Genomic DNA, 27549 nt, shown 5'->3' with positions numbered 1-27549 from the left:
CTATGGATCAAATCCACTGTTACCTTTCAACTCCAATTTTCTATCTAGCAAGGCCTTAGCGCCTGGAATTTCAGCACTTGCATCATAGAAAATGTTGATAACAAAGCTCTTATGATCTTCAAACTTCTCTATCTCTTTAGTTTCTGGTAAGTAATGCCTCAGTGGATCCTCCTTTAATTCATCATGAGGATGTGTTTCTTTCTGTACTTGTGATTTTAATTGTGCTTCTTCCTTGGCTTGTACTTGGAACTCCAACACTTTGATGATGTACTCATAGTGATCCAGAGTAACAGGCTTGTACTTCCCAAAAGGAAGGAGTAAACTAGCTATGTAAGGATCAGCATCATTCATTAACAAAAAAGAATCTATGACTGGTCTGATATCTTTCCATCTTAAAATTCTCTGAAAAAGTTCCTGAAGTAAAGGGTTTCCAGTACTCTTTTCTTTAAGGTATCTTCTACTTGCTGTACTAAACTTAACAAGATGTGTAAGTATCATGTAGTGATTTTGCCATTCTTTGTGGTTTTGAGTTTCTAGTGGTTCCTTCATGAACTCAATGCAGACCTTAGTCATGTCAATTGCATTTCTTTCAAGTGAAAAGCTTTCTTGGATCAGTTCATCATGGAGCTTGATGATGGAATTACTTGACTGGAATTCATTTGCTTCTAGTTGATCTGTTCTTATGTAATCAAGTAGCTCAACTCTGTGCAAAACCTCTAACCAACCTGAGAAGGAAAATGCAATCATTATTGTCATTTCCGTCTGACTCTAAGGCTTTAAAAACTTGGAGAAGCACACCTGGATAATCTTCTCTGAAGACGTGAGTCTTGGCGGCTTTGAAAATCGGTTTCATCCCCTTAAACCCTACTCATGGAAGAGTTGATTAGAGTGCTTGATGGTCAGATCTATTATCACATTGTTTTTCCTAAAATAGATCACACAAAAGGGCACACCTTTTGTCAATGAGAGCTCGAGTGCAGCTCGGCACAGAGGACCTTGATTTATGTCAGTCCTCATCGACTTGAGAAATGACATGGGTAAATACTCTAAAAAAATCCGTAGTACACTTAAGCAGACAAACCGGAGGTTGTCTTTGAGATCATCTCTTTGCAAATATCTAAGAAGTTCAGAGATAGTCTGATATTCTAATTGTTGATTTGGCTCTCCACTCTTAAGTGCCTTTTGGATTTTACCCAATGCAGTAACAAATTGATGAAAAAACATTTCAAAAGGTCCTTTCTGCATATAATGTACTGCCATTTGAAAACTCGAGAAATTCTTCAATTTTCTTTTCATAAATTCAATTCTTTCAGTTTGGATCACTTCCACTTCAGCGTTGAGGAGACTCTCTGAGCGATATTGAAAGTTTGGGTTCATGGGTTTAAAAACTTGCGTGGCTTGAATCCTATCGATGGTTTTGTCTTGCAAGAATAATCTTCCATCAAATCGAGAGTAAACTACGGAGAAGACTATGCAAGCTATCGTGAGGAATTTTATATTGGACATGTTGCCTGTGTCATAAAGATGGTTGGCTACTTAGGGTCTAGATAGGAAATTTCTGAAGGTCAAAAGACTTGGTCCGCAGCTGTTGAAAGCTGATTATGTATTGGTAGAGTTGCTCGATTTAGGGTCATGGCCGACAGCGGCCGACTCTTTGAATTGAATGGCTCGATCACATCAGATCTTGGAATTGAACGTTGTCAATGTTCTTTGTGGGGCAAAAATGTCTGCTTAACAGGTCTCACCTTCACGTGCCCCCCGGGCCTCAGCTTCACGGAACAATTTGAAACGCGCGCATAGCGTCAGCGATCAAGAAATGGCTCGTCATACTAGCCTGCTTGAACAGGCCGCAGGCGGAAAACCTCTGTATGGTCACAAGCCAATTTGAAACACGCGCATAGCGAACGATCAATGGCTGGTCATTCTATACCCTTGCTAATTGAGCTGGATGGTGAAATCATCAACCTAGCAATTTAAAATACCAGATGGGGACAGCAGTCTTCCGTTTGGTAGTACTTCGGTGGGAGGTATTCTTTTGCATTGAGATCTCTACATCACATTTTCAAAGATTCCTTGTCAGCACCGTCTTCAATATCACTCAGCCCCAAATTTGCAATATTACTTAACAATTCATCCCGTTGATCATTTAATCAGCTCATAAATTAACCGGCCAGTGTTATCTTACCAAATTACCCGGTGAGCTATGTTTTCATGGTGATCACAAACCTTCAAGTCACCTCAGCCCTTGTCAAAACTACGGCATTCCCGGCATATTTGCTCCAAGCTAGGACCTCAGCTTCATCATTACAGAGCATCGAGGGCACAGTTCTGTAATTTAATGTGCTCATGTAGATATAATTGATCACATGTTTCATCATCTTCTCCAATTTTAAACTTTCATTCACAGCCCCAATTTGTTGTGATATGAGATATGCGCAATTACAAAACAAGGTGCATGCCTCAGCATCTGTAGCCCCTTTCAATCAATGTGATCACTGCCATCAAAATGAAGACAATTACTCACACTATGGATACCATTTTTGAACGTAATGCAATAAGTGTTACAAAAGCTAAAATCACGTCTTGAAGCTGGTACATCTTGCCCAGGTGATAAGTTTTGCTACCTTTGCTCATCCCCATGGTCAACATTTCTTTCCGATCAAGACAAGTGATCACCTCATACAACGACATCTAAATAAAGCAACCGCCATTGAAGTTCATGAAAAGCTGCAGTGAATTTATCAAATCGGCCACTATGATACCAAGCTTTATCCTTTAAAAAAAGATAAATTTCTTTACTATACCTATTGAAGGCCTGAGTCGAATGCGTAGAAAATTTCTTTGTGTGCCGATATGTGAGAAGATGATGGTATAGCGTCCTATCAGCCATTTTAAAAGAGATGAGATGGAGGATATATTCTATAAGCATGGCCTCTGTCTCCTTATCGTTGTGCTGAAATGTTTTGGCTTCCGAAACCTTCTTGAAGATCACATACAACATACTCGTGAGGAGAGGTTGTTTGAACGATCCGCGCAAGTTTTCGGAATCTTCAGCAGTATCACTTTCTGAAAGCACTCCTTTGGATATCAAAGCCTCTACAAGAGAACTTCTATACTTCTTTGCTGCACGATATTCGTCTTTAATGAATGAAAGATGGAGATCAGTGAGCTTCATCATAAGTGACCACTTAGATTGACTTACGTTCAATATATATCCGATTCTCCAGAGATCCTCACGCAAACAACTCAGGGTCCATTCGACCATACCGACGCTTTATCAACATTTTCAAAAGCTTTGAAACAATTTCGGGATATTCATTCAGTTGGTGATCAAAGTGCTGATACATCACCTTGTTTCCGTTGAAGACAAGATTTAAGGCTCTGAAAAATCTTCCTAGTTGAGGACCTGACATTTTTTCTTGTTTCAAGATTTGAAATATCGTGAAGATATGCTGCTCATTGATAAATTTTGTGTTTTGAAGTTCGTTCAAAAGACGTTTGACGCGTGATGATAATCTGCTATCTGAAAGTTGGAAACTTATGTCACTCTGAAGTATTTTCTCTTGAACCTTCTGCGTTTTGATCAATGCTTTGGATTGTAGATAGCTCTCCTGATGATATTCCTCAAGATGTAATAATAATCGTACTGTGTTCGCGTCCTCATCGAAGGCACCCATCTCTGGGGTTTTTGGATGACTCAGATGTTTCATAATCAAGTTCATCAACGATGAAGCTTTCTTGGAATCTATGGGAGTCTTCAAGTTGATAAAAGCGAGATAAAGTCTTTGGAATTCTGCTGATGGTAGATTGGGGGTCTTGGCCATGAGAAGCTCTCCTTTGACAAGATGTACAATTGATTCCCTTTGGATTGCCTCCTGGATGACTGGGATCGGCCGAAGAAATTAGAAAGTTATTTTGATAGATCATAGTCGTCACTCACTGTATTGGGATGTTTCTTCTCTAGACGGGAACTTTAACCACATCTCCTGAAGTACCTTTCCCAAGTCTTTGTCTGTTCAGTGGCATTTACATTCAGACAAATCATGGTCTCAGTTATTGGTATGTCATTATATTCAAAGTCTACATCACTTACCTTGCAGAAAAAAAAAAAAATTGTGCCCGAGGCCTACCCAAGTCGGCAGATGTCCAGGAATCAGGAATTACAGAGTGTGCAGAGTTTAATTCCACCCCCGGAATGCGAGATCTTAGGTATCAGAGTACCCCAACGGACCAAATCTTCTCCGCTGTATCTAGAGAATCATTCTCTAGAGAAATTGAATGAAGAGTGATAGCAGATATGACATCTCCCATTTTAAATCGTGGATCATGTTGGTGAAAATCAAAATCAGAGCCTAGGTCTAGCACAGCTTTGGCCATGGATTTTACTTCAGAAGACTCAGATGATTCGAAAATCTTTTGAGCAATATCATAGCATACTTCCCAGGTGATTAAAACTTCACTTTCAGGAGTCTTGGGTCGGGTCTTCGCCTTGAAAATGTTTTTGAATGTTCCTATGAGTTTTGTTGTATCAATGATAGACTTGAGATTTCCTTGATTTAGTTTCTCTTGTCCTGCTTGGAAAGCTGTGAAAGAGTCTTCTAGAAGTAAAGTCTTGAGGTCGTCTCCATTTTTATCCAGTTTTGTGATAGCGGGTTTTGATAGAAGAGGGACATGAAAAGCGAAGCAGTAAAGTAAAGGGAGCAGCAGCAAAATTACATGAATTGAAAGGAAAGAAATGCGCGTCATTGTTCTTGACATGAAGCGTTGCGATCAGGTGGTCCGATAGAAAATATGGGCTGTACAAAACGCTCGATCAAGCAGTCTGGTGCCTCAAAGAATTTGGATCTCATAGCCATCTAACGAGATAACATACCAGACCGTAACCCTGAGCATTTCTCAAACATCAGCATTTTCTTGCAAAGGACTGTAACAAACTAATGATGATCATTCGAAACCCAGGTAAATAAAACCGCACAAGTGTATGTACGTTTGATAACATTTGGATAAACAAAACCTGAAATCTGTTAATTGTAGGCATGCCTAATGGGAGTCCTCGTAGTTCCATTTGGATCAACACTTGTCTCCTCTGCTACCAAAATTTGCCCGCATTCTACTCATTTTTCCATCTTTAGTTAATCTTTCATGTGGTTTCTATCTACCTTTGGTATGTCCTTGCACGGTTTTGATTCAATTAAATAGGCAAATCAATGTGACTGATGTCGACCACGCTTAGCCAGCTTGTTCTGGAAAAAGTTTTCCCTACGTCTTTGTCGGTCCTTGGTTAATAAATACGACTTGGTTTACCCGTTCATTCGCTCAGCCTTACTTGATGTTTCATGTTTTTTTATTTACCTTCACGCCTGTTCTTGCTGGTTCGAGATGTTGATACATCGAACAGTTTCACCAATTCTTACAAAGCTTACGTCTCTCCCAGATATGTATACAACAATGTTGGTACTCCCGGAACTCGTTTGAAATATCATCTGCCTCTTCAAGACGCTAGACTCAGAGTGTAGGTGCCGAGTTGCGAATTTCTTTGCTCGAATTTTGATGAAAGAACGGCATAGACTCTGCAGGGCCCACGATGGCCACCTGATCAAGGGAGCATGATTTGAGGGGCCGTAGAATGACGCGTGAAAGGGGTAGTCTTCTTCAAAGACCCGTTAGGTCAGCCGCAATCGATACGCTTGCCGTGTCCTTTTTCATCAACTGGTTTTGCCGAGGAGTTGGAACAACCTTTTGGCCAGGTTCAGGTGGCTTGATGTCCATTCCAGCACGTGATACGAGGTCCCCAGAACTGAGAATTTAGAGAAACGGTGATTGAACGTGATAGAGCAATGCCACACTTTATCTGAGATCCAAACCTTCTGACATTTTTTTGGGTTTCACGCAGTGTTCACCAATTCTGTGAAACTCAGCTCGCAAGCCTCTGATGGCAGTTGATTGAATTGGTTGATAAATTTTGAATTGGTTGTGGACTCCAATGACTTTATACTTCTCTCATTCGATTTCTTTCATTCGAACAAGACCTATCCATCCAACAAGCTTCAAACTTAACCCATTTTCATTATCAAGAAACCTCACTACAACCACCACCACCACCAAAACCAAAATCCCAACAACACATTTGGCACGATCCTATCGTTTCGCAATCTGTGGTGCAGGTCCAGCTGGATTTTATTCGGCTTCTCGATTATTAAGTTTATTGAATGATCATCAAGATATACGAATCGATTTATTTGATAAACTTCCTACTCCTTTTGGTTTAAGTAGATATGGTGTTGCACCTGATCATCCGGAAGTTAAAGTAAAGTAATAAATCTATCAAATTATACTCCCCTCCAAAAAAAAATATGTTCCTTTGAATTGAAAGTTTTAATTAAGTTTTTTTCTTTCTTTCTTTCTTTATAGAATTGTGAGCATAAATTTGAAGAAGTTGCTCAAGACCCTAGAGTGAAATTTTTCGGTAATACAAGATTAACAGGAGAAAAAGAAGAAAGGATATCATTCAATACCGAAGCAACCATTACAATTTCAGAACTTAGATCTTATTATGATGCCGTGATTCTTAGTTATGGATCATGTTTAGATCGAGATTTAGGAGGTATACCAGGAGAAACCAATTTAAGTAATATAATACCTGCAAGATCAGTTGTGAATTGGTATAACAGTTATCCACGTTCATCATCAAATGATCCAATTAATTCTTTTGATATCGATTTGAGTAAGATTGAAAAGGTGGTGATACTTGGACAAGGAAATGTAGCACTTGATATTGCTAGAATCTTATTAACTGATATAGATCAACTGGCAAAAACGGATATAAGTGAAAGAGCATTAGAAAACTTATCAAATAGTCAAATCAAAGAAGTTGAAATCGTAGGAAGAAGAGGACCTTTACAAATGCCATGTACAACCAAAGAACTACGAGAACTGTTATCATTGAAAGATGTTAGATTTGAAACAGATTTAGAAATCTTAAATGAATCCATTGAATTGATACGACAACCTGAAATCTTGAATCATTTACAAAACTCTAGACTTAGGAAACGATTAATTGAATTAATGTCAAAATCTATGACCAATCAACGGAATCAAACATCTAGCCATCGATCTTGGTCATTCAGATTCCTTAGATCACCTATTGCTTTTCATCCTGATCCTAACTTTACATCAACAGAAAGACAACCAGTGAAGAAGATCGAATGGCAAAGGAATCGACTATTGAACCCGAAACCTACAGAAATTAAGCCCCACATGGACCTCTCGACTGCAACTGCCATTCCTTCGGAACCGTCTCATACATTCACTTCACAGGCCGATTTAGTCATCAAGAGTATCGGTTATCGCCCTGAAGTGATTTCAGGAATTCCGTACAACTCCCGACAAACTTCCGTGAACAATATTGATGGTCGAGTCATCAATGAAAAAGGAGAAGTGGTAAGTTTTGACTATTATTTTACTCTCTCTTCAAACTATCAAATGCTAATATCGATTTACATGATTGTTAAAATCAAGATCCCAGGTCTTTATGTATCAGGATGGTTATCAAGAGGAGCCAATGGAGTAATAGCAAATACAATGTATGATGCATTTCTAACCATAGATAAACTTATAGAAGATATACAAAACAATCAACTTGATAAACATAATGTATCAAATGATTTAAAAATCAATGGTAAGGAAAACGTTATGGATTGGAATCAGTGGAAAATAATTGATGAAGTTGAGAAAATCAATGGAATCCAAAAAGGAAAAGTTAGAGAAAAGATTGAAGATTTAGATCGAATGATGGAAATCGGTTGTAAGAAGATTTGATTGGGTTTTTTGCGTTCCATTTTGTTTTTCAATATGATTGATTGGATTTATAAGGTCTTGATAGGTTGAAGGTGTATATATTGTTTTAGATTATCAACAGTTTTGGCGTCTTTCCATTGTTGAAGGTATTTCAATCCTCAAAGTCACACCACATTTGATTTGATTTTTGGAGACATATCACATAGAAGCCACTGGAAATCAGGAATGTATGTCTTTCTGATTTTAGATTTAAAGGGTGTGTACTTAAATTGAATTAGGTTGGCAAACATTTATATCACTATGATAATTGATTTGTCTGAATGACTTCATCAAGTCTTTAAATTATCAATTTTCTCATTTTCTTCCCAAGATTATCCAACATTTTCATCTGTGTTATATGACTGATCTAAGGCCTGTTGAGTTTAGATGGTTACAACTTTGATGATTTCATTATTTCCGCAATAGGTACCCACAAGTTGTCTTTGGCGCAAGTTTTGAAGACCAAGGGCTGAGTGCTTACCATTTTTTAATATTGACATCAAAGGAAAACACACTCTTAAGGAAGAGTCCAAACAAAGACTACTAGGTATGAGAATCACTTAAGGACTCTTCGACAAAGGGTGAGATTGGGCCAGGAGCCTGTTGCCAGCCTGTCAGGTTATCCAGCTGGTAGACCTCAAGCACATGTGCTACTCTTTGGCGCACTTTGCATGTCAGGGTCATGGCCAAGTCAATGATTTCTATTACATAAGGCTCAACAGCACAACCCAACAGAAGCCAGAGGGGTCTCAAATGTAAGCTTCTCAATATTTTTGTGGTTTCCTGCTGTGAATATGAGTAGGGCTTGAACATCATTAATCAAACTATCCTGGGTTGGGTTTTGATGTGCCAAAAAACCAGAGCAGTGCCTGATATCAGTATGGCCCTTCCTACAATCTTATCTTCATTTTTTCTACTCCACATACCAAGAGCAACTTTTGTGTGAGTAGATAGGAATAGTTGCCTGTGCTCTCCTCTACATGTCAAAACACTGGGTGGGTGGCACAGCAAGCTTTCTTGGTTTTTTTTTGCAAACTTCAGCCTTTCATTGCTCTGCAATCATTGCATCAAATACGCAGTTAGATACATGAATGTATGTAGGTTGAGCAGGCACACATCAACCTTCTTTAGCCAATTGACTGTTTATTTGAAGGGTGAGAAGTTATGGCAGGTTGAAAAACTCCCCAGCCAAAAGTTTCTTGCTCACACACCAAATTTCATGGATAAACCATAAGTCCATCTCTTGCGGGCTCACTCACCAAGGGGGACTTTGTTGGGTTAGATATGTGAATCATTTTGCAAGTTGACATCTGTACCACAAGGTGAACTGAATTGAGAAGCCCAAGATCAGCTCATCTCGAATATTTAGTTAAGTAGAGGTACAAATTAAGACATCACAAGCTAATCCCCATCTTCTGAATCACCGAGTTCTTCTCAATCTTGTGACATTTCCAAGTGCCCTACTTGGTCGTGATCCTCTTAATCTGTCTCGTTCAGTTCCTCCTCCTCCTGTTGTCGCCACATCTCCTCATCATAGTCATAGTCATACTCAGAATTGAAATTCATCTCAATTTCACGTCCTTGACATAAGATCTCCAAGTTCTTGATATCAGTCCAAGAGAGGAAGGGCGTTGCAGCTGCAGCGGTGCGATGTGTAATTTCAAATCGTTGAAGATTAGGCCAAACGTTATCAGCAATCAATCCAAGTAAATCTTGACTTCCTAACAAAGGAGTTGTATCTAATAACAGAGTTGAAAGATTGGTTGATGCTTGAAAGATTCTCAAGAATTCGATTGGTAAATAAATAGATGTTTTCAAAGTGTGAAGTTTAGGTAATTCGAATTGCAATAGTTGACCCGAGGGATCTAGTATATGTGGATTCATGAACCAGGTTGGGTCCCATGGTACGTTCTTTGTTTCAAGTTTGACTAAAGTAGAGGCGAAAAGTTTGGTGAAGGCGTGAAATTCTGATACGGTAACTCGATGGCATTCTATCATAGTGAGTTCTTCAAGTGAGCTATGCCACTTTAATTGATTCCAACGAGCATCAAAACAGCGTACATCTCTCAAGGACAGTCGGGTGAGATGAGAAAGGGAAGCGAGATGAACTCCAAGTGGTGATTGACAAGATTGGTGATCGGAATCCCGTGTAGTCTCAGATCGAGTGGAATCAATATTTGAACAAGCAAAGCTTTGAAGCTGGGAGAGTTCAGAAATAATCTCCACTAAGGAATCTTCACTGAAACTTTCTTGGCCGATAGGCACAGTGAGTGAAAGATGAGTAAGTGAGGTGAGTTGAGAGATAGGCTTGATAAACTTGTACATCATCTCATGTCCATCAGTAGGTGAGTTTGATGGAGAATTGACGATGGGTGAGAGATCCTCTGGCATATCGATATCGATATCAAGATTGGTGATTCGAGGGCAAGCAAGTAAGATATCAAGTAAGAGTTGAGATCTTCGTATCGGATCCCATGTTGATTGCCAATCCTCTTCCTGAATGTCTTTGCACATTTTATCTTCGTATGAACACATCTCTGAAAAGGAGATTCTCCACCAGATCTTCTTTACATATTGGGCGTGTCTTGGAATGATGTCTTGATATGCCAATGCTATGATCCTCATATCACCACCTAAGAAATTAAGCCACTGAAGAAGCGGGTTCAGATCAATCATTCGATCAGTCACAATTATTGTGATCTCAGGAATGGTGGATATTGGAATGTTCACATACTTCGTAGAGATAAGGTCGGCAAATTTGATAAAATGAACGATCGATTGATGCGAGAGATCGAATATCTTTCAAAGGAAGACCTTTGGAACAGTAGGAATAATGCGCTATTGTCAGTAGTACATAATTATACAATCCTATGATATTCGTTGCGCAACTAGGAAAGCCAATGATTTTGATGCTTCAGGAGAGACGAGTTGACTCGATCATGAGGACAATATACAGGTTGTTCATCATCAGACGTTTAGAGAAACCTGATACTAACTGTCACCTTGTTTTTGGAACCTTTTTCGACGAGGGCGTGGAAGATAATCTGCTGTGGTCGAATTTGACACCCATTCATGAACATGACTGGAATGAATGATCAGAGTATTTCGGGGTTGATATTTTTCATGACTTGAGGGAAGATGATAAACCCAATAAACTATAATTGCTTTGATTTCGATTGGCATAGATGATAGTGATGAATGTCTAGAAGATCCAATTGTCTCGCTCAAATCACATTGTTTTGATTTCTTCGTCTTGTTGTCTGTCAATGTGTTTCCCCATGAAATCAAATCAATCGAGACTTAGGTTAGTTTCACCAACTTGTATGACATCGAGGTCTTGATATCTTCTAAACAGGTAGTCATTTACCATGCCCATTAGATTCTTTCAACTTTGATTTGATTCGATCGAGACAAGCTACCCTCGAACCAGTTTGATCTAATCTTAATGTTTTACATATCTCTCTGAGGCTCGTTTCTGTGAGTAAAGAGGTAGGTAGATTGATCGTGGTGTCTTCATCGGATTGCTTGTTCTCAGTAAGTTGAGATGAACTTGTTGGTTGGTTCGTCATGCTTGATTTCCTAATTGTATGCAGTCACAACACAAGAAATCATCAATCCATGGAAAGATGCGAAAACAATGTGAGCTCCGACCCCGATATCCGCCTGGATATTTTGGGGCGGACTCGTAAGTCCGGGGGTCCGGCCAAAAATCACCCAATCTAGGGCTGAGGATACTTTTGCAGCCCTAGCATGGGTGGCAATCCAGATATTTCATTTAAAATTAAGGCCCCGTTTGGTTGCGATTGATTTTGGTGTACTACAGTAAAAGTTAGGGTGTTCAAACCTCAAAATCAATTCATGCAAGTTTTGTGCAAGTTCTGTGCAAGATATGAATAGAACTTGCACGGATCTTGCACAAAACTTGCAAGAGTCGGTCTCGCACGGTTTTTGCACGGTTTGGAACACAATAACTCGGGTTGTCAAAAAAATTACTGTGCAAGATTAGTGCAAAAAATCTTGCACGGATCTTGCACGGATCTTGCACGTCGGTCTTGCACATTTCTTGCACAGGTTTGAACACCCTAAGTGTACCACAGGAAATGAGCAAATAATGCAGGAAAGGTTCCAACTCACAATTTAATCGGAGTACGAAAATAAACGGTGGTTTTTAAGAATCATCGTTTGGCAACTCACAACCAAAGCCAAATTACAGCGCTTGTGACAACTAACAATTTTTTATTCAACTCTTTAAAATTCTCATTATTGATTCTTCATCAATCAGGTTCATCAAATCTCTTGTTTACTCAGTCAATTTATCTATCTCGGCTTTCATTAAAACGGGTCATTAGATCATTGAAAGTTTCATGTAATTACATTTTATTTCTACTTTATCATTCTTGAATCGAGCTCGATCCACAATGTTTTCATATTTCTCATCAATCTCGTTATCCTCGTTATCCTCATTATTCTCATTATTTGCATCATTCAAGTTTCACTCCCTTTACTTGTTGGGTTAAAAAGAGTGATGATGTTGATAACTTGAAATTAACAAACAACGATTTAAAGACACGATGATATTGTTGAAGTGATGATATCAAAAGGTGATGATTTTGATGATTCACCAGGTGGAGTGATCGATGAAGTAACGAGATCGATGTGGTGATGATGTTGATAAAATGATTTCCTTGATTGTATTACTGGGAAGAGGTCGAAATATGACAAGTCCCCTGCTCACGTACGGAAATAATCGGAGGTAATTGAAAATAATTGGCAAAAAGGAGTTTGTACTTTTACCTTGAGATTGTGAGATTAGGGGGTTTCAAGTCAATAAATTTACGGTATTTTACAGTCCAACAAGTTGTCCGATGTTGCAAAATAACCGTAAATTTAAAAAAATCGGGACACCTTTTTAGGTGTCCCGAATGGTGTTGACCGTATATTTGCAGAAAAAAGTCCCACCGCAAAATTTAAGAAACTTGTCCGTTTTTTAAAAAGTTTCACAAAATATTTCTGACTTGAAACCCCCTATTATCGACCAAATAATGTGGTACGATAATCTCTAAATTTGGGCTACCAAACGCCCAAATTTGATTTGCGATTATTTTACTGCGATGGTCCGAATACCACAGTAAAATAATTGCAACCAAACGGGGCCTAAGTAATGATATAATAGAGCTTTTTACAGCAACAATTGACTTGCTTCTTGAAGTATCTCAATCTTCACCTCAACAATGTTGGGCTCAACCACTGCAAAATCATGATGAATCCATTGGTGAAATTTCAAGCAAAACAAAACAATCAATCTTTTGGATACTACATACAACACCATGCCTATACATGCCCAAATTATGGCTTCCACAATTAAGACTTGAGACAACAAGATATGTACTTATTGAACAGATTGAGTTGAGCGGAGGGAGAAATCATGATATCTCAACTTATTTCGCGTCTTCTAAAATAACAAAAGTCTTTTCAAGTTTGCTACATTTCCCAATACAATCCTCCATATTCTTCTTCTGACTCATCCATACTATCTTCCTCTTGCGGTTCAGGATGTTCGTATTCTTCATAGCAATGAGTGTCATTCATCTGGATTCCATTTCTTTGACACATCAACTTCAATTCCTTAATTTGACCCGAAGGTAGATCCCTAGATGTTGTTCGGTGTGTGATCTCAAATTCTTGGAGATTAGACCAAATTTGATCCTCTATTAACTTCACCAAGTCGTCATATTTCACATAGGTGACTTTATCTAAAGAAAGTTTGGTAAGGTTTCTTGATGTATAAAATGCTCTTATAAAATTGATTGATAAATGTTGAGATGTTTTCAAACTGATTAGTCTAGGTAATTCAAATTGTGATAGTCCACCCAATGCTTCTTGTAATTCTGGATGTGCTGCCCAAGTTGGTTCGGATGGTACCTTGTATGTTTCAAGTTCGACTAATGTAGAGGCAAAAAGTTTGGTAAAGGCATGAAAGAGTGATACGGTGATTTCAGAACAATTTATCAATGCGAGTTCTTTAAGTGGGCTACGCCAATTTAACTGCGCCCAACTATCATTAAAGCAACGAACATCCTTTAAAACCAACCGGGTTAGGTGAGAAAGACCAGCGAGTTGAGCTCCAAGTGGTGATGGAGGAGGTTCGGAACCGTATATGACATATCGATGAGCGGCATCGATATTTGTACAAGTAAAACTTTGAAGTTGGTAAAGGTTAACGATAATCCTCACTAAGGAATCTTCACTGAAAGCTTTTTGACGACAAGGAACTGTAAGTGAAAGATGAGTAAGTGAGGTGAGTTGAGAGACTGGTGTCATGAACTTGTGCAGCATGTCACGTCCATTAGATCTTCGCCTTGATGAACGCTTGATATCGGTTGTGGGATCCATTGGTATATCAATATCGATATCAAGATCAGTAATTCTAGGACAGGCTAATAAGATTTTAAGTAAAAGTTCAGATCGATCCTCTGGATCCCAAAGCGATTGCCAAGATTCATCCTTCATACTTTCGCACAATTCTTCGTGCACAGATAACTCTGTAAATGATATTCTCCACCAAATCTTCTTTACATAGTGGAAGTGCCTGGGCACGATCTCTCGTTGTGCAAATTTTACGTCCCTGAGTACAACACCTAAGAAGTTAAGCCGCTGAGAAAGAGTGTGCAAGGTCAATTGTTTGATCACTCGCAATCATTAAAATCTGTGAAATTAGTTGGTTTACTTACCTCAAAGAGATAAGGTCGACAAACTTGATAAAATGAACGATTGACTGATGCTAGAGATCGAATATCATCCAAGGGAAGACCTTTAAAAGGTTGAGAATATTGTCAGTAGTGTATAATTGACCAATACGATGATCTTCATGGAACACGCAGGAAAGGCGATGAATTTGAGCATTTCAAAAAGTAGTCAATACAATCATGAGGATGACAATGAGTGGGATACAACGAAGAGATTGTTCAATGAAACCTTATACATACTGACTGTTACCTGGGTTTCGAAAACTTGTTCCAGAATAACATGTAATGTATCTACTAGAAATCGAATGAGACTAACCTTCATCATCGCTATCACTCTCATCGAAGGTATCTTGTGTTTGATTTGGAGGTAGATGATGAACCCAATAAGCAATGATTTCTTTGATTTCCATCGGCATAGATGCTAAATAGGAACATTCAGTTAAATATCTTAAATGATAACATGTATCGCAATAGCATTGGTTGTATTTCTGGGTCATCTGTTCTGTTGATGCGATCAAGAATGGAAACCAAATCAATTAAGCATTCAAGTCAGTTTCAAGGATGCTCAAATGACAATGAAAGGTGGAAATATCTCTTTAATCATGAAGATATTCACCAATTTCTCTTAATTCGACCATTTTTGCATCAATTCGAATAAGACAAGCTATTCTCGAACCACTTCGATCTACTCTTAACCTCCTGCATATCTCTCTGAGCTCTGGCGATGTTAACAAATAGGTAGGCAGCGTGATCGTAGTTGATGCTTCGATTTTTTCGGTTTGTGGTAAAAGTTGATATGAACTTGTTGGTACATTCATTATGAAGAATATGTTGATGATATTGTTTGCTTGAGGTTTCTTGAGACCACTAGACCGTGTTGGATCCACATTTGATAGAGACGGTTTTTTTGATAAATTTCCATTGAAGTTTTGAAATAAGTCAACGGGTCCTTCTTGATTTTACGTTATTGAATTGCGTTCTGATGGCTCAAAGTCTCACGCGTCGTATCATCCGGTCCTGTGATCAGTCCTCTTGATCAGCCAGGTGTGCCCGAGGATAGACCCGGTCGTAGCCTGCCAATGCCACAGACCTGACCTGGATAAAAGCCCTGACTCGAGGCCCAACATCATCCAAGCTGAAAGTTGCTTCAAAAGTGAAGATACGCTAGACACTCCAAATGCTTATAATCCACTTTCAGCAGATTTTGTTCTCAAGACTACAGCTGATCTGAGAATGATTGACCACTTTTTTTTAAGAAAAGTCATTGCTGCAGTGGTCAAAACCAACCAATAAGTGTTTTTACAAGTTTTGGATTCTCTATATTCTCAAATTCAGCAGAGAAAAAACTCAATCAAAAACAAAATCAGATTTTGCAATATGATGCCCTTTTCAAAACAATCATTCATTCTGAAATTGGCTGTAAAAGTTTCATTCACTCTCATTCTTATTTACAGGAACTAGATCAAGATAGACAGTCATAGAATGGGGATCAGAGGTCTATCAAGCTAGGTCTGCAATTTCCACATGGCTTATCATGTTCCAGTAAACCCAACTAACTTACAAATCCCCACCTCCTTCCTAAAATTGGGGGACAAGTGGTAACTTTTAAGCAACTAGGAGGTAGTATCAAATCCCCAAATCCTCAACATAGGCTCATACCATTACCGCCTCTTTAATCAGATTAGGTACATGGCTTGGCAAAATTTCACTCTTAATGCACATTAGAGCATTGTTGCAATTGGTAAACAATTACTGACTACACACACACTGTTGTAGCTTCGAGAGAGATGCAAGGAGAACAGCAAGGGTGGTCTCGTGAATGTAATAGATTGCTAAGTGAGTAGAGGCAATATATGGGACACGAGACAAGTATGCTAAGACCTATATGTAACATGTGTGACAGGTCATAACACCATCCCCCCTTTTATGTCTTGACCTCCCCTTGCAGGCCAGCATCTTTCCACGGGTGGCATTAAAAAACCCCGTGGGGAAAAAGCCTTACCCTCACTGCTTTCTCCTTGTCCTTTTATATCTAAATTCAGCCTCAGGATACTTCTTGTTAAAATCATCTACTACTTGTTTTGCATTCTTGAGGCCTTCCTCCGGTTCCCATGAATCATGTTCCGCTCCATACCCCTTCCAATTGATTAAGTACTCAACCTTTTTTCCTTTTCTTCTTTTATCTAACACCATGTTAATCTTGTACTCGTCTTCATCATTCATTATAATGGGTGGCGGAGGAGTTTTGTGTTGTCCCAGTATCTTGCTTTCCTCGAATTTTTGTAACAGGTTGACGTGGAATACCGGGTGAACTCTGCTCATAGACTTGGGTAAGAGAATTTTGTAAGCATTTTTTGATATCCGTTTAGAGATTGCAAATGGTCCAACCCAACGGTGCCCGAACTTAGCTGTTGGTCTTGTAGTTGATAAATGCTTGTTGTTCAACCAGACTTTTTTGCCGTTCTTCCAATCAGGAGTTCTTCTTGCTTTGACATCATGTTGTCTCTTCATGAGTTCTTGACTTATTACCATTGCATCTTTCAATTCAAGTTGAACATTCTTGATCTGATACATTCGCTGTCCTACTGAAGATAGGCATGGATCACTCAATGGTACATCAGTAAAATTGACATTGAATCCATAATTCGCTTTAAATGGTGATACTCCTATCGCAGAATGTTCACTGTTGTTATATGAAAATTCAGCAAATGGTAATAATGTCAGCCAGTCGTCCTGCTTGTATGAAGTGAAATGTCTTATGTATAATTCAACAGCCTTATTTGTGATTTCCAACTGGCCATCCGTCTGAGGGTGGTAGGCCGTCGATGACTGGGTTTTGATGCCTAGGTGCTTGTGAAAGTCGTTTGTAATATGTGAAATAAAGACATTGCCTCTATCGGAAGTCATTGTTCTGGGTGTTCCGTGCAGCCTCCAGACTTCCTTAATCATCAAATCTGCAAGTTCATCTGATGTCATGCTCTTCTTACATGTGATAAAATGAGCCATCTTTGTTAGTCAATCAACTACTGTCAATATGCTGTCATACCCTCCAGACTCCGGAAGATCCGTGATTAAGTCATAGTAAACATCAAGCCAAGGTCCTTCTGGTACTGGCAACGGCTGCAGACTTCCAAAGGGTTTGTCAGTTCTCGATTTCACTCTTTGGCAAGACCCACATCCGTCAACATAGTTATTTATAAACGCCTTCATGGAAGACCAGTGGTAGGATCGTTTGACTAGAGCCAGAGTCCTCATTCGCCCCGGATGGCCCGCAAGTTTGCTGTCATGCCGTGATCTTAAGATATTCAGCTTCAGGTCAGTATCTTGCGGAACAACTGCTTTGTTCTTGAAATACAATACTCCATTGATTTCTTGATAATCCTTGAGGTGTTTTGAATTTGGTAGTTCTCCGCATAAAGTTATTAAGTCACTGAGCTTTTGATCGGTTGTGCTTTTTTCTTTAATTAATTTCAGAATTTCACTGTCTGTCATGAATGGTTGATGTTCATCTTGTTCATCTTCATCAATTTCATGCGCTTCAATGTCTCCCATTATCTCTTCTTCGAACCACATATCAGCTACTTCCAATGCATCAATAAACGCATCACTAGGTAGGTTTTCAGGTTTCAAAAGCCTGCCGAACGTGAGTTTCGTGCCTTCCGCAGGAACTAGATCAGGTCGCCGTGAGAGTGCATCCGGTTTAGTCGACTGCCGTCCGGGCCTGAAGCGTATCTCAAAGTCAAAGCTTCCGAGAATTTCTGCCCAACGCGCCTGCCTCCTTGTTAGTTCCTTAGTTGTCATAAGGGACTGCAAATTCTTGTGATCACTATACACAATGACATTGAGTCGGTTCGGATTTCCTTCAAGGTACTGTCTCCACTCCTTGAAGGAGGCTATTACCGCTAGAAGTTCTTTGTCAAATACTTTGTAATTCCTTTCAGCTTGAATCAAAGATCTTGACAGGTATGCAATTGGATGTAATTTATTGTCGTTGTTGGAAACTTGAGAAAGCACTGCACCAAGCGCAAAATTGGAGCAGTTGCATTCCAAGACAAATGGCTTGTATGGATCTGCAATTTTCAATACCGGGGCCGTCGTAAATGCCGTCTTTAACTTTTTGAATGCCCTATTCCGCTCATCAGTCCATTCAAATACAACATCTTTTTATGATAATTCGTGTAAAGGACGTGCTATTTTCGAGAAATGGTCTATGAATCTACGATAAAAGTTGGCAAATCCAAGGAATGTTTGAGTTTCAGAGAGATTCTTTGGCGTTGGCCAAGCTTTAACTGCCTTGACCTTGCTTTCATCCATCTTGATTTGATTTCTTGAGATAATTAGCCCCAGATATGATATTTCCTCTTGTGAAAATTTGCATTTTTCAGGCTTCAGCCACACATTTTGACCTTTTAGAATATCTAACACTTCTTTTACTACTGCTTTATGATCAACTCCAGGCCCAGTATAAATGAGAATATCATCTTGATATGCTGCTACATCACGTCCTATGTGTCCTTTCAGAATATCTTGAATAAAGTACTGAAAGAATCCAGGTGCTCCAGTTGGGTCAAAGGGCATTGTTAAAGGCTCAAATTGTCCCTCTTTGCATATAAATGCCAACTTTGCTTCATCACCTTCTCGTACTCAAAGGTTGTTGTAGCCATTCCGCATATCAAGGCTGGTGAACTCATCCGCATTCAGTAGACTATCAATAAGTTCCATAGTGAACGGGAGAGGATATCTATTTTTGACAGTAACAGCATTGAGTTTCCTATAGTCAAAGCATGGTCGTAGATTACCATCTTTTTTGCCCGTGAATAAGACAGGCGCCGCCCAAGGAGAAGTCGTACGTCGGATTGTTCCATTTTTCAGTCCTGTTGATACAACACTTGTATCTCGAATCGTACTCGACACTTAGTGGCCATAAGTATTCAGACCATCATGCTGAGCTTCACTCTGAAGACTCTAAGCATGTTCTCATTTCCTTTCTACGAACACTTCTTGTATTCTTAGTTGTCTTTTTCAAACATGGGCAGGTAGGCATGATAGTATGCCGGTACGAGTTCGGCGGCACTTTTTGCAGGTGAGTCCTTGACTTGGTCAGCAGCAAGCTTTGCTGAAACATTCCAAGATGTTTTCGCCGCATCAATCATTGCTGCAGCTGGGCGTCGTGATTCTTGTAGTTTCTTCATTATTAGATTCAGCCTTGGAAGTCCTGTTCGGAGTCGGAGTAAAGAGTTCTGTTTTGGAAAAAGAGAACGCTTGCCAGCATATTTGGGTACATTTGGGCTTGATAGATTAATACACGTACTCTGCGGGGGTTTTAGTGAATTTCCAATAAATTCAACCCCCTTGTCATGTTGCTTAGCGTGCCTCTCGGGCTTCAACTCCAGGTTGTCCTTCGTGGGTTTTTTCAGCACTGACAAAGCTGTACTATCAACAGCTGCAGATTTGGATGAGTCTTCACTGGTGATTGTTTTGGGTTCTTGCGCATTGGTCTTGGTCAGTTTGGATCCTTCTTCAGTAGTAATCATTTTGGTTTTGTCTTCGTTAGTCGTATCTGTAAAGCTTTCTAAGGGATGTGCTGGCTTGCCAGCTGCTTCTTTTTCTGTGGAATCAGGAGTGAAATTATACACACATTGCGGGGGTGTCAATGAGTTCTTACACTCCACCCCCTCGTCAAGTTTCCTAACTTGCCTCATGGGCTCCTTAAATAGGTTGCTCAAGGCTTCTTTTGGACTTGACAAAACCAAATCAACAGCTGCAATGATTGATGTATCCTTCTTGAACTTGCCATTCTTCCAGTCAATGAGATGACAATTTTGTTTAATCCATGGCATTCCTAAAATAATATCATATTTGTCTTGTAGCTCCGTGACTATGAAGGTTGTTGGTGTTGAATCCAGTTTGTTCACATGAAGGTCAACAATGTGAGTTATTCTTGATTCGTGACCACTGAACCCAGTTACGCTTCTGGTTTGAGGTAGGGGTTCAGTGTTCAGTTTGTGAGTGAGAATGAAACGCTCGCTCATCGCTTCATGGGTAGCTCCACTGTCTACCAAGGCTCTCGCAGCAAAGGGTGTGGCACTCTTAACATCAAAAATAGTAACAAGATTGATAATTTGGGTATCTTTCATTTCAAGCAAATTTATGTCACTACATTCTTCTGTTAAGTTAATACCGCTCGAGGGAGGCACCACTAGCACTCTCAAGCGCCTCCATTTTTTGAGGCCTCTGCTCGTCCTTCTCCTTTCTCTTCATCTCCTACTCCATCCACTTCCGCAACTCTTGGTCTGAATCTTCCATTTCCATATCCACCTCTACCTCTCCATCCTCCTCTTCCTCCTTGCCTCTTTTTGATTGGACAGTCTCTGATATAATGATCGTCTTTTCCACAACTATAACACACTCCTAAGTTTCCTCTTCTCTTATACTCCTCATTTGATATGTCCAGTCGATAAGCTGAACAATCCATGGCGTCCGGGTCAATAGTTGTACTTTGTGCTGGTGGGGTGGCGGTGTGAACTACTGTAGTGTGAGAATCATTTGTATGTTTGTTAACCTCATTGTCAATTTTTACAGCCAGCTTTGCCATTTCTTCAACTTCTTGAAATTGGTCTCTAACCATGTGAACTGTGATCTCTCCTTTCAGGCCTGACTTGAATTGTGATATCAATACATTCTCAGGCCACTTAACCACTAACACCAATTCTGAAAATCTAACACTGCAAAAATAATGTGTTTTTCCATGGCAAAAAATGATTGATTATAGCATTCAAAATGCCTTGCTTGATATTGGCCCAAAAAATCTGAAAAAATCTGGTAAGGCAAAATGTGCTATTTTCTTCCAGTTGGGAGATTTTGGTCATTGTAAAAAAATTCTAGCACTCAGTTTGGTGATGTTCAAAATTTTTGTGGATCAACACATAAATATGCAGCACTGAAGCACTAAATTCACCCTTCAATAGTGACAAGAAAAATCTGAAAAAAAAATTACAAGTGGAGGACAATATCCCCTTTGTTGAACGTTTTTTTCAGAATTTTTCTGGCTCAGTATGCAAGTCATCACATGTGTGTAATTTTAGGTACTTAAACGCTACTGCCATATGTACAAGGCTCCAAAACCACCCAAAAAAAATTTTGCAGCACAACAAAGGATGCAAGATCATCTGTACATGGTTTGAAGACAGTGTGTGGAATTTTGATGCCCCTGTGAACCAAAATGCATTGGAACTTTATTTGGCAGACTTTTAATGTTCTAACCTGCATGTATCCAAGACAAAGGCATCAAAAAATCCGAAAAAAAACACCACACATCACAAAGGGGATTTATGATCTCTCCTGATTTTTCCGGATTTTTTGGACTTCTTTGAGAGGGAAAAAGCTGGTAAAAACATTAAAAATTGCTTGCTGGGTTCATGCTGAGTATGAGGCTTTAAGCAACCCCGAAAAAACATTGCAGGACAAAGAGTGTTGTATCTCTCTCCAGATCTTTTTCCAAGCGTTTTGGGCCACAACTGGGCCCACAATTCCAGGTACAATTTTTTGTCAATCATTTTTCCAAAAATGCAATCATTTTTCGCTAGGGAGAAACACATTATTTTCACAGTGTAATCCAATAGTCTACAACTGATTGGTTTTGACGTAGTTCTCGTATCTCTTTCTCGGCCTTTGTCACTTGCTCCGTATCAAAGAATGTTGCTTTAAAAGATTTGATAAACTTTTTCCAGGTAACCAATTTCATTTTCTCCTGATCTAATAACTGATCCGTCAGTGATCAACTGACTCCATAAACCAGCTTTTCCATCAAGGTATGACAACGCAAAAGTAACCTGTGCCTGCTCATTGATAAACGCTGCAGCATTCATCTGCATATACAAGGACACCTGGTTGACAAAAACCTCAGCCTTTTGTCCCTTAGCGCCATCGAACTTGTTGGGAGTAGCAATCTTAGGAGGTTTAATTTGACTAATCACATGCTGGGTTGGTGGTTGAGGCAATGGAGTGGGGTTTTGGTGTGTTTGAGCGGGGTTATTGTGAACCGTTTCAAATTGACGTAAGCGCTGTTCCGCCTCCATTCCTCTTCTCTCAGCTTCTATACGTTTCTGAGATTCTTTGGCTAGGTTTGCTTTGACCTCTAGGCTTTGCGAGTTGAGCTCCTGCATTTGCCTCAGTACTTCAGCCATCGAGGGTTCAGCAACTTCGGGATTCATCGCAGCTTCCTCCGTTTCGTAGTACTCCTTTTCGGAAGACTTGGAGTCCGTTGATTGAGAAGGAAGTTTAAAGTTGGGCGTTTTGGAAGAACAAGGTGGTGATACAGATTATGCGGGTTCCGCGGAGGATATTAATTTAATTTTGATGTATATCAGATCTAACTTCTTTCAACTTTGATTGCAGAGTGCAGATAGTTTCAACTTTAATCTTGACTTTATGAACTTTGAAAATTTTTGATTCACTTCCTTTAACTTCTTTCTGAATGTTTTGTTTTAATTTCTTTTTTGATTTCTTCTTTCTTTGGTTGTTCTTCTCTTGGATCTCAATAAGTAGACTTAGCAATATGTTGTAGCTTTGAGAGAGATGCAAGGAGAACAGCAAGGGTGGTCTTGTGAATGTAATAGATTGCTAAGTGAGGAGAGGCAATATGTGGGACACGAGACAAGTATGCAAAGACCTATATGTAACATGCGTGACAGGTCATAACACACACCACCAGCATTGCATGACCTAGGCTGGGAACATGATTCTTGCACTGCACATCTGAGCCAGAAAGCATATGCTACATATGTGCAAACATCTGAGCAAATTCTTAGCTATCAGGTACATATAGCTCAGCTCAGTTATCTGCTCATCTAGATATGCAAATCACATGTAATACATTCTGTAACTTTGTTCAGATTGAGACACATATTCCTAAAAATTGACTACATATATCACAACGGCTACTAAAGAAATATTCATGGCGCTGTTTAACAGTAGCAGAGGGGAATCTGGTCCCTGGGTTAAGGTGTTGGCATAAGGCCTGCTGGTGCAATGGCACACCAGCAGGATTTCCAAAAAGGGCTGTAGGCCCAGGTTAGATCTTGGTGGAAGCTAGCTACCAAAAACTTACAACAAATGATTTTTGGCTCATTCATCAACTCTGGATCCAGGAACATCATCAGCTTCAATCACTATATCATGTCCAACAATCAAAAGTTGCTCAAAAAGACAAATAGCAATGGTACCCCATGGTGGATCTTTGAAGCAGGGGCTTACTCTGCAGAAATAACTGACATCAATGTCCTCATTGATGAAAGTTTTGATGGGTTGATTGACAAGATGTTTGATTTGAACCAATTCAAGGCAGGTGATGTTGTTGATCTCAACAGTCTTGGTTTCAAAGCTCTTGTAATTGAGGATGTAGATGCTGAATGAACCATGACTTCTAGATTCATCTTGATACATACCTCTTCTTTTGATTACAATCAAAGAACAAACAGCCTCCATTCATCCTTGTAAGTCTTGAAGGAAAAAAGTGCCTTTTTTGTAAGTATCAGTGCACTGGTACACCACCAGCCATGGCACAGATTCTGGAGGGCTTCATTTGTGGGAAGCCAGCACACCATCAGTGCAAAACCCTGCACCAACATCTTGATCCCTAAGACTCATGTTCCCATCCAGGGGTCTATTTACTGCTCACAGAGACCATTTTTCCCTACCTTCCACCTTAGATTGAGGATGAGTATGTGGAACTGAACTGTCACTGTTGCTCAATTCCCTGCATTTGTAGGTACTCAATAAGAGATGAGTTGCAAATAGTAAACACCCTGACAGAACATACAATTCCTAAGGCCCTTTCCTTCCACCTTAGATTTGGAATGTGTAAGCAAACTATATTGTCAGCCAAGTTGGCCAAAAAAGTGTCTAAAATTTTATGCATTTTGCCCTCCCAGCCCTACAAAATACATTTTTTTGAAAAATAAAATGCTAGTATTGTGCTTCTCAGGTGGAGATTTCTGATAGTGTTTTCAAAATCTCAAAAATTCAAGTAGAATTTTGATACAGGGACAGTTGTATTTTAGGCATTTTTCCAACTTGAACCCCACTATTGTCACTGTTACCCTTTTGAACCAAAATCACAAAAAGGTAGTAATACCAAAAAGTGCATGGCTATCTATTGTGTAACAATCAAAAGGGCTCTCTGACTCTGAGAACTGACTAGATAACTGTGCTAAGCTTGTATACCAGTCTCCTACACATGACTTGTTTGGATAGTGCAATATGCAAACAAGCAATTCTTTGCTTTTGAAAAGAAAATCATGATTGAGACATAAAACACAATCATATTGATATTTCCCTGTCAAACCCATATATCATCCATCAAAGCTAGCTTTCACTGTGATTTGTACAATGCCTTGATGGGTTAGTTTGAACACATGGAATACCCAAATTTTTCATCACACACAAGGCCTCTTAATCTGATATTGTTCAGGAAGAATTCACCAGGATCCCAGCACATCGACTCACAAGTTTGCAAACCAAAGATTAAGGAGAGAGTTATAGTTGTACCACAGAAATCAGAAGATGATGACGTGTGTAATGATGTTGAAGACCCCATTGAACATCAATTGAAGCAGTTTATGTGAACATAATACTTGAACTGTGAAGTTGGGTCAAGACAGCCTTGTTCAACTTAGAGACCATTTATATGGGGTCTTGGCCGAGTAAAAGTGGAGAAAAGGCAGGTTTGATATTAGTCAGGATATGATAAGACAAAGCTTGGCATTCAAAGAAACCAACATTAAAAGTCAAAACCAAACATAGCTTCCTAATTCTGATAGTGAGCAAGGTAGCGCTTGAACTCTCAACCGCTATTATGTGAGCCATAGATTAAAGCAAAGGAATGGAACCCTACTATTAGATTAAAATGACCCAAACGGAGTAATTTGACAATTCTCCAAAGTCTGGTTTGAAAAGATAAGTTCAGAGATAATAACACAAAACTCGAAAATCGAAAATCACACACTCAAACTTGAAAAAATGAATGAAAACCATAGAAGGATTAAGAAAAGAGACTACCGAAGAAAAAAACTAAAACAAATCACTCATTACTGTATCTAACATTTCAATAGTTTCTTGATCATTGATTTGAGCAGGATCACAGAGAAAATAAGAGATTGGATTTTCATTCCTAGGTTCACCATTCAAATCAATAGATATTGTTAAAACTTGAAGGAATTCTAATTTATCTTTACTTAAACTTTCTGAAGCTGATAATATGTACCACCAAGCCGTTGATAGTATCTCGTTTTCTTCGATTCTGGCTGGTAAAGATTTCATTCGACGATGACGATGAGAAGCTGATCGTAAACGGATTGCATGAGATCGAAATTTGTAGGGGCCTGATCGGGTTTTGAGTAAAGATTGAGGATCACAAACTTGCACACTTCTAATATCTACTTGTTTTAAATGGTTTTGATATTCTAGTTGATTAGAACCTGGAAGTTTTACTGGAGTTCCTAACTGTGTATGATCATTGAATGATGGTCTGATAGAAAAAGCTTCGCGGATTTGATGCAGGTCAAAGACTGTGATCAGATTTGAGTCTTTATCAGGTGTGTACCCAACGAGTTTGTCTAAGTCTTCGCAAGTGATCACGAATTGACGGGTGGAAGGAAGTGGTTTGATCACAGGATGTATTTCGTATGTGATATTTGTGCCGGTAGACTGACGCGGGCGTTTTTTGGGCGGAACTCGGGAGTTTTTGTCTGATGGTACGACTCGTGGAGTCTTAACAACTTCATGCTTCCTGTTATCCGTACGTATCACGCTAGTATCTGAACCTGTGTGATCGAGATAGAAATCAAATTGGTCAAGAATTGAAGTAAGTTTCACTATCTAGGATATGAAGGAGATCTCAACTCAGATGAATATTGAGATCCCCACATCTTACGATAAGCAGAAAGACATTCACCAATCGCATTTGATTCGCTCAACTTGGTTTTGATTCGATCGAGACAAGCTACCCTTGAACCAGTTTGATCTAATCTTAATCTCTTACAAATCTCCTTGAGGTTAGCTGATGTGAGTAGACAGATAGGTAGAGTGATCGTCGTATCGTCATCTGATTGCTTGTTTTCAGGTAAAGGTTGAAATGAACTTGTGGGTATGATCATCATGAAGGACACTGATTGCTCAAAATTGTATGGGACCACCACAAAATTTTTTACCTACAGCTGGCAGTAAAATACTTGTTTTAAACTTCTCGAATCTCAATAGAGTTTTTGCACTGAATTACAATTTGAGCTGCCTAATTTTTTGGCTTAACATTTTTCCCCTCTGGGATTTCCGTCAGTCAATGGCAGTCAGATTGAGCTCATCGCGTGCATCAAGGCTGATCCATCCTCAATTTTTCCCACTGCCTCAGAACTCAAGTAAATTTACCAAACTCCATTACTGCTTATTGCACACTTTGATGGGTAGCAAGGGACTTGCAATAAACTTGCATAAACCCATTGCTCAAAGTCAAGTCTTTTGCAGGAGCTTCCTTCATGTCCATCTAGACTACACATGCCACTACCAGAGATTACTACATGGTCTATTGAGAGAAAATGTGCACTTTGCTCTTGCGCATAATGTACACCATTCTTTTCCAAGAAAGCTAGCTCCCTCTTGCCTAAAAATAATCTCAAAGATTGAGAGTTTACGGTCAATCACGCATGTGATGTCCTCCTTGAGCACAAATCTGCCTTTAAGGATCAATCTTTGAACCACATTTTAAACAACAGGGGATTGAATCCTTTAAAAGAATGAGCATAAACCCTGCGCAGGGGATTGGTGCACACTTTTTCTCTTTGCTTCATGTAAAGATCTTCAGTATGGAATTCTCTAAATGGGTCACAGGAAAGCTTCCTGCCAAACCCTCTACTCTGAGCGATAAGTTTCTGTAAGTTTTGGTGAAGTCCCTTGCTGTGCATTGGAGTTTGTG

At 39.4% G+C, this 27549-nt stretch overlaps 7 protein-coding genes across 7 annotated transcripts; 1 reads left to right on the top strand and 6 right to left on the bottom strand.

Annotated features, from left to right (window-relative positions):
- MELLADRAFT_65520 (uncharacterized protein) lies at positions 1-1506 on the bottom strand (the record flags this gene model as incomplete). The annotated part of the gene is made up of 3 exons (XM_007413134.1): positions 1-674; positions 799-864; positions 954-1506. 3 exons carry the CDS (start codon positions 1504-1506, stop codon positions 1-3), a joined length of 1293 nt encoding a protein of 430 aa, XP_007413196.1.
- A 722-nt stretch (positions 1507-2228) lies between these two features.
- Positions 2229-3983, bottom strand: MELLADRAFT_109206 (uncharacterized protein; the record flags this gene model as incomplete). The annotated part of the gene is made up of 5 exons (XM_007413133.1): positions 2229-2394; positions 2525-2691; positions 2978-3138; positions 3272-3883; positions 3941-3983. The coding sequence occupies 5 exons, from the start codon at positions 3981-3983 to the stop codon at positions 2229-2231; spliced, it is 1149 nt and encodes a 382-aa protein (XP_007413195.1).
- A 229-nt stretch (positions 3984-4212) lies between these two features.
- MELLADRAFT_109205 (uncharacterized protein) lies at positions 4213-4746 on the bottom strand (the record flags this gene model as incomplete). The annotated part of the gene is made up of 1 exon (XM_007413132.1): positions 4213-4746. One exon carries the CDS (start codon positions 4744-4746, stop codon positions 4213-4215), a length of 534 nt encoding a protein of 177 aa, XP_007413194.1.
- A 1237-nt stretch (positions 4747-5983) lies between these two features.
- On the top strand, positions 5984-8164 carry MELLADRAFT_49489 (uncharacterized protein; the record flags this gene model as incomplete). The annotated part of the gene is made up of 3 exons (XM_007413275.1): positions 5984-6307; positions 6412-7440; positions 7519-8164. 3 exons carry the CDS (start codon positions 5984-5986, stop codon positions 7816-7818), a joined length of 1653 nt encoding a protein of 550 aa, XP_007413337.1.
- Positions 8165-9315: 1151 nt separating this feature from the next.
- On the bottom strand, positions 9316-11405 carry MELLADRAFT_109203 (uncharacterized protein; the record flags this gene model as incomplete). Its single annotated transcript, XM_007413131.1, has 4 exons — positions 9316-9438; positions 10204-10485; positions 10833-10918; positions 11204-11405. 4 exons carry the CDS (start codon positions 11403-11405, stop codon positions 9316-9318), a joined length of 693 nt encoding a protein of 230 aa, XP_007413193.1.
- A 1912-nt stretch (positions 11406-13317) lies between these two features.
- On the bottom strand, positions 13318-15400 carry MELLADRAFT_109202 (uncharacterized protein; the record flags this gene model as incomplete). Its single annotated transcript, XM_007413130.1, has 3 exons — positions 13318-13733; positions 14205-14474; positions 15199-15400. 3 exons carry the CDS (start codon positions 15398-15400, stop codon positions 13318-13320), a joined length of 888 nt encoding a protein of 295 aa, XP_007413192.1.
- Positions 15401-25652: 10252 nt separating this feature from the next.
- MELLADRAFT_109201 (uncharacterized protein) lies at positions 25653-26737 on the bottom strand (the record flags this gene model as incomplete). The annotated part of the gene is made up of 2 exons (XM_007413129.1): positions 25653-26404; positions 26515-26737. 2 exons carry the CDS (start codon positions 26735-26737, stop codon positions 25653-25655), a joined length of 975 nt encoding a protein of 324 aa, XP_007413191.1.
- Positions 26738-27549: the final 812 nt, after the last annotated feature.

This window comes from Melampsora larici-populina, assembly GCF_000204055.1.
Source record: "Melampsora larici-populina 98AG31 unplaced genomic scaffold MELLAscaffold_35, whole genome shotgun sequence".
In the NCBI taxonomy this organism is placed as follows: domain Eukaryota; kingdom Fungi; phylum Basidiomycota; class Pucciniomycetes; order Pucciniales; family Melampsoraceae; genus Melampsora; species Melampsora laricis-populina.
Note: the sequence above shows the minus strand (reverse complement) of the source record. Positions and strands in the feature narration are given on the sequence as shown.